This window comes from Tuber melanosporum (genome assembly GCF_000151645.1).
Source record: "Tuber melanosporum whole genome shotgun sequence assembly, scaffold_11, strain Mel28".
NCBI lineage: Eukaryota > Fungi > Ascomycota > Pezizomycetes > Pezizales > Tuberaceae > Tuber > Tuber melanosporum.
Genome location: NW_003298766.1, coordinates 1,002,908 through 1,010,254, shown reverse-complemented (window position 1 = coordinate 1,010,254; position 7,347 = coordinate 1,002,908). Strand labels below are relative to the sequence as shown.

Genomic DNA, 7,347 nt, shown 5'->3' with positions numbered 1-7,347 from the left:
TATTATAAATGTTATCAATTACACAGAATGGTTTACTTTTGTTAAAATTATTACTAAAATACATTATTTTATATTTACTTCAACAATCCTAAATTCATCATAAGATAAGGTGTAAATATTAATTAGGAAGTAATATAGTATAAAGTTTTTATGTATGCAAGTAACTTAATTCAAGTTATTTATTGTAGGTAAAACAAAAAACTACAAATTGTTGATTAATTATCAAACTAAAGATGCATAGTCTAAAGGGTTGATTCTAATGGTCTGGAACCATACAAGTAAGTTACTAGTATTACAACTAGTAATTTCATATTTGTATGTAATATCTTATTTAACATTTACCTGTTTAAGAATGTTAACTTACTGTGAGGGTTATAACTGGAATAGTCTACAAGCTAATCCACGAGTAGGATATAATTATAATCTTCTATAACATTTCTGTCAAGAGACAGAAATATCCAGCCAGGAGACATAATATGAAGATACAGAGAATAGTTGGCGGAGATAAATATGCTGATTTTCTATGAGGGAGCAAGCACTAATCGCCATAGTAGTAGTCAGACCCGATCAGAGAAGACAATCTTCAACGTAGACGTTTAAGCGCCTCTAAAGTATCCACCACATCCTGAACACTTACTCCCAAGCTATCGATCGCCTTCCCGTTCCCTTGTACGACAGCTAACGCAACATCACCAGGCAATTCCAAGAAAGTTTCTATGAAATTTCCGTCGACAAACCGCATTGGCTCTGTGCTCAAGTTATCCGGTGATGTCGAAATTGCGCGGTAGGATAGGAAATGGAGGCCCCCTAATCCCCTAACAGCGTTTTGCGAGATTGGTCTGAAGATTGATCAATAGATCTATCACGGTAGCTTTGAATGTCGCCCGTAGAGTAATATAGCTCCATCTACCTGTCCGAAATGTCAGAATAATCGCCATATATTACATTATATATTGAGGAAAATTACCGTTGATAAGTGGGCTTTTGGCTGAACCCTGCTTCCAGCCAAGGTCTGATTGCAGACTTTAAAAAATTAGTTGTTTTATCCGTATATGAATATGGAATTACAGGGACACATACTCCTTCTAATCCTATCAATATCCTCTCCAATTTTCATGGATGCAATTTGCTGCAGTTGCTTCCTGTCATCTTCAGTGACTCCAGAGAGTTGCCGTTGCCAAACAACCAAATTACCATCCGTGTCAGCGCAGAAAACAGTCTTTTCATCCAATAGCTCGAGAGCTGTAAGCCAACTCGGCTTTGGTGCCCTTGCAACCTCAACAAACTCAGAACTTTTGTTTTCTTTATCCTCTATATGCTGGAGAATCGAAGGACCATGCATAAAATCGCAAACGGCGATAATGTCATTGTAGACTGCAACGTCAAGAGGTGTACTATGTGCTTTGAAGCTTGCTAGCTTGGTGATTGTACATCCAGTAGCGCCTACCGACTCGCTTGCAGCTGTTTTACTCTGAATATCAGTGTATTTAAGAGAGTAAAGATGAATCTGTTCGAAACATGTAATAGTTTAATAATTTAATCCTAATAGGGAAGGGAGCATGACAGAAGTCGTACCTCTCGGCCTATAGCAGCCACGAATTTTCCTTCTCCTACAATCTGTATTCCATTTACCGAACCCGGAGTATCATACGATACTATCAGCTTGATGCGTTTCGTTTCACTCGCGTTAAAAACAATGATTCTGCCTTTTTCGCTCTCGTCCCTACCCCCGCCAGGGTATACGGTTCCTGCTAGAAACCCTTCAGAGAGTAATCCGTTTCCACCACAGATCTTGCCAGATGCGAGACTCTCAACGAGCTCCAGTTGGTTTAGCTCATAGGAATCAACCACAGAAAAAGCAGTGTTATCGACAAGTCGAATGCAAGATGAATAGAGATAATCGCCTGTCCTCGTATCGGGAACTTTTGAAACTGTAACAATTGCAATAATATTCTTCTCCTTTGAGTACGCTATCCTTCGGACAACATCCCCTACTGGTAATGACTGGACATGCATAGTCCTCACAGGGTCCACAACGGAGAGCTTTAAATCATCCTCGCTAGCTATAACGACAGCATCTGGAAAGCTGGGAGAATTAAAGGAGGTAACGTAGGTTGGTTTATCGGCGGTAACAGAAGCGTATACAATTCTCCCATCGCTACCATATATAACGCTCGGATGGTCACAGGTTGCAAAAACAGTAACTCCACCATTTCCCCCAGGTATTGACTGGAACCGTATTGGCTGCGCACCAAGAATTATATGTTTCCTTTCACTTAAGCCGCAAGTCGTTTCATTCAATGCGAAAGTGAACATGCTTCCATCACCTAAGGCGACAAGCAAGGTCGGCGGTCCGTTCTCTAAAAGTCTCGCAAAAAGTAATGAACGGGGAGTAGCGGCACTGTCCTCTTGAGACAATATCTCCTGAGATAAAATGGAGAACGATTGTACGCTAAGAATTAGGACCAGTGACACAGTCCAGAAGCCAACTGCGCAGATTGTGGATGGGGAACTAGGCATGTTGAGGCAACTTATTTCGTTCTCGAAGGTGGTTCTGATATGCTCCTCCAAATCTCGCGCAAGATTCAAAAGAACCAAGGTAGGACCCATCGCATATATTAGCAAGTCTTGATTGGCACTTGCTATGGTTATAGTTAAGCTCTTGTCTGGATAACTCTCTGCGATAAGAGTGTTACTACGGACATCCACGAGCTTAACTGCAGTAGCGGTAACTTGCAAGAACCGGCCGCCAACAACACTATGGGCGAGAATAGTTCTTTGGTTAAGCGCAAATCCCATGAACTCGTACAATTCCTCAATTTCTCCAGAATTGTCGAACTTAAATATTCTAGTTTCCTCAATAAAGGAGACAACCAGCACATCATCAAAGCTATTGGGGAATGAAAGTTAGTATCTTTAACTATTACAAGATAATGAGAATATGGAATACCTGCTACCAGGAATTGACCGTAAGCTCCATAGGCCCCGGATTCCACTCATCTCTCCAAGAAAGCCTAAATCATATAGGCCAACTCCACTTCTTATGGTCCTTAGATGGCCCTGCGTGTGCCCGCCACTCGCTGATAAAAATCTAATATGACCAGGCGAATATTGCCGCATTACCTCATCAGACCTTGAATAGTCTAAATCCATAACTCTGAAGTCTACTATTGGGCCTATGTTGCGAAGAACTTGCTGGACTCGAACCATCGGCTTAATCCCATTCTGATACAGTTGGAGGAGCTGTGAATCGCCGGAGTGTGAGCCTAAAAACAAAAGCCCTTGATTTAAGTGGACTAATATTTCTGGAATAGACGCCTAAGGCTATTAGCCAAAGTGATACACTTGTGGAGCCTCCAGTCACTTACATTTCCAACCAGCTTTAAGTGAAGACCGACTTTCGTGTCCATCAAACCAGCTGATAATGTCAACATATGAAGCCCGCCAGCTTCGTCTCCTAAAATATATCTCTCCGGACTTAACATCTCCCAAGTAACCCATACCATAGGCGGGTCGACAGGCAGGAAGGTTTTATTTCCATAATTGTCGAAATATTGGATCTTGGTTACCCCAATGAGCAATAATCCGTTCGAAGGTGGCCGAACAGGTATGAGGAATAGAGCCTCCCGTCCCCCCTTCAAATCCCGAATCCGCCAGTCCAAGAGCTTAACCTCACCGGACTTTACAGATAGTTCATATGTATTAACCGCCATCTCATCGGCTCCGGAAGGCTTATAAAGTACAGCTAGTACAGGCGAAATAGTACCAAACAGAAATTTCAAATCAAGGATTTCCAGCTCCTTGAGCCTCACAACACACGGGTTCCCGATGTTGCCTACATCTAAATCCGCGCGCGACCTTCTAGAACCTTTAATCGACTGCTGAATCTGCGGAATAACCAGGAAAATTCCTTTATAAACGTGAATCCCTAACATATTTTTCCCAGGGTCGGCCAAACACTGGAAAGAATCCGATAATGGTGCATTGTATTCGGAGAAATTCACAGCCATATGTTCGGTTTTGGGTTTTTTGGCAACAGGATCCCATGATATCGTGAAATATTGGTAATTGACTTTACCAATCACAATCAAAAGGTGATCTGTCGCGGACTTCACTGGCCTGAAAGCTGCAAGAGCTATCACTCTCCCGTAAATAGGAAACTTATCTTCGAGAACGATGCCAGGTCCATCAAGTTTGTAAACCTCGATATGTGATGTTTTACTAAGTTTGAAATTATTGTAAGTATGCGCGAATAGGTCATGCAGTAGAGCGCACAAAGTAAGAGGGAACATACGCGACAATGAGAGATGTTTCCCCCACAGTTAAGAATTCCGCTTTTATAGCAATCCGGACACTGCTGGCCTCGTAAATAGTTGCGAGGTAAGACATTTCCGGAAAGTTTGGTGCGGAAAAAGAGTAAGGATGATTTCGGTAACAAAGGCCCGAAAAACGGGTGGGGGAAAGGATGGTGGAAGGGAAGTGGGTTGGAGGATGGTGGAGGTGAAGGGGATGAAAGGGCGGTTTTGGAAACTTGAGAGGCAACTTTAAGTAAAAAGTTCGGACCTAAGCTAATTTAGTGAACACTCAACTGCCCATTGTTATTATGGCGCCAAGCCTGACGGAATCTGGGGACGGCTACTTCCGCGCGCGTCCTTATCCTATTTGTAAAAACAAAGAAGTTATCATAACTGTATTGTGCTTATAATAAGGTTCGGGTACAGGAAAAAATCAGATATGATAACGGCGACATCAAACTGTTCAATAAAGAATTTTGCAACAGCCCACCGGCAGGTAACCGTCAATTATTAGTAATTACTCAGTTTTACTCTACCCTAATGAGACAACTAGCTCTTCAACTGCATTTCAAACGTGATCAAACATGGAAGGTGCCTCGGAAAACTCAACGGCTGTGGGAATTGGGTATATTAATTAGTGCGAAAGCATAGAGGTATGAATTAAGGTACTGTCCGATTCTTTAGGGCAGGAGAGGAGAGGTTCACCAAATTGCAAACCGGGCCTCGAGTATCTCCGCAGAGGAAAGAATCTTAGGAAGCAACAGGCCAACCGGAGCCAGAACTATACCAAACGGTGACAATGAAATGAAATGAGGATGACTAAATGTGCAGTGAAAACTCTGCATAACCAAAAAGCAGAAAAGTTCACCAAGATTGCTATGCAATTTGCTCTATTAAACACCTCCCTATCTCTCACTCCACCACTAAACTATCTAACAGAAAAAAAAAAAAAACAGGAGTAAAAATAAACAACAAAGATCACCTATTCTATCCTTCCTGCAATCACAATATACCAGTATCTCTACTAGCACTTCCTACATCCATCTCCCATTTCTTAAATCTACTCCAATACTAATACAAGAGAGAACAAATAATAGACTTTCTGAGTCCAATTTTCCTCCTGCACTCCAATTGCCTTCTATGCACCTATACTAATAAAAGAAGTAAAGGAACAAAGACTCCTAATAGTATAGAACTCCCTTGATACTCGTATTCTTCTCTATCAGAATTACTCTTCATAAGCATGCAAAGAGAACCTCTATTCCAACAGAGCAAATGTACTAACAAACAAGTAGCAGGAGTAGAGCAAATAGGCAGGAATGGACAAACAGCTTGTCCTGACAATGTATATTAAATATGCAGACAATTGTAAGATCAGGAAATAGAGAACCAATAATATACTGTTAAGTTGACAATAAAAGAATCAATTGTAGGTGTATTGATAGGTAGTGTTGCTGATAGAAAGGTAAAAATACTAGTAGACAGATATGCTAGTAGAGGAGGGAACAAAGTCTTGAGCATGTCAAGCAGCAAACATGATTTCCAACAAAGTCAACACTGGTTATACAACATTCCAGCCAAAATAAATCTTGCCACTATTGGAGTCCTCTATTTGATGCAATGAATCTTATATATAGAAGTACAGGGGTAGGCTACTCCAGGTCATAATCTAACACAGAAAACTTTACAATATCATATAACTAATTAGTAACATACCAGTACTGCACAGTACATGTTAGAAGAGTCTGCTATAATTACTTAACTGTGTATTTTGATCTTCCTACTATAAGTAGTACCAACAGTCAATTCCTGGATTTCCTGAACAGCATAATTACTGATAAGTATTTCTCATATTAAGTAAGAAGTTTTAATATGTTAGCTACAGAATAGTGATATTTCTACATGCTTATATTTCTGTCTCTTCAATAAATGATAAGTAGGCTTAAAATATGAATGTACCATATAAGCCAGATAAAATATCTTATTATAATCAACTAATTTCTGCATACTTGTTTGTCTAATAGTTTAGAAAGTGATTTAAATCTTATAACTTAAGTTTAGACGGAGACGATCTATATAAACTCAGAATTGTCTAGGCAAAGGAGATTTGTTTCATAGATGGAGATTTATCTAGGAATGCTCAAAGAGTTTACTGATTCCATTTATAACTACTATGAGTAAAGTAAAGTAGAGTAGAATCAGGAAAACAATATTATATTATTAAGGTCTCTTCTCTATTGCTAGATGATGTCTAAAAGCTCAGGAGGCTGTTAGGGGGAGACAACCTGATAGACTTCAGAGTTGTCTAAGTCAACCAAGATTTGTTTCAGTAGACAGAGATTGTCTAGGAAGGCTCAGATTGCTCTCATATCATTTATGACTACAAAGAGCGAAGTAATGTAGGTAAAGTAAAGTAGAATCGTAAGAATAATATTATATTGTTAAGGTCTCTTCTCTTTTTTTTTTTTTTTTTTTTTTTTTTTATAATCTTATTTATTTATCCGTTTTAACGAAAGTAAGGCCAGGGATCATATCAGCTTGAGCCATGTAGACCCGCACCTCCTCCCTACCTTGTTCTCAAGCAGCCAGAAGAAAAACTGTGACCCCAGAAAGGCTAACACTGGCAGCCAGGTGCCCGATCCTAAGGTCCCACGACTTGAGCGTGGAGGGGTCTTGCCTAGAGCCACCAATACCCGACCAGTCCTAGGTTTAAAAAACTCCCCCGCAAGTCTCCCACATGGCTATCTACAAATGGTAAAAACAGAAAGCCCAGAAACCCATCCTTCAAAGCAAGGAAAAACCTCCATCCTGACAGTACACCCCCTACTGAACAGAAGAAAACTCAAACCAAAGTAACCCCAAACGAATGGCCGAAACCAATTCCTTGCCTACAGCAACCAGATTCTAGCCCAACCCGTGTCCCGTACAGCAAGACAAACTAATAGCCAGACCTCACCCGTGAAGTTGAAAAAATGAATAGGCGCACTGTATAGGTGACATAAACGTATGTCTTGGGCATATAGCCCACGGTCACAAGCAGGAGAAACCGAAA

At 40.6% G+C, this 7,347-nt stretch overlaps 1 protein-coding gene; it reads right to left on the bottom strand.

Annotated features, from left to right (window-relative positions):
* Positions 1-722: 722 nt before the first annotated feature.
* On the bottom strand, positions 723-4,389 carry GSTUM_00004371001 (uncharacterized protein; the record flags this gene model as incomplete). XM_002835588.2 has 7 exons in its annotated part: positions 723-910; positions 968-1,023; positions 1,081-1,507; positions 1,576-2,890; positions 2,951-3,318; positions 3,369-4,221; positions 4,295-4,389. 7 exons carry the CDS (start codon positions 4,387-4,389, stop codon positions 863-865), a joined length of 3,162 nt encoding a protein of 1,053 aa, XP_002835634.1. The 3' UTR covers positions 723-862.
* Positions 4,390-7,347: the final 2,958 nt, after the last annotated feature.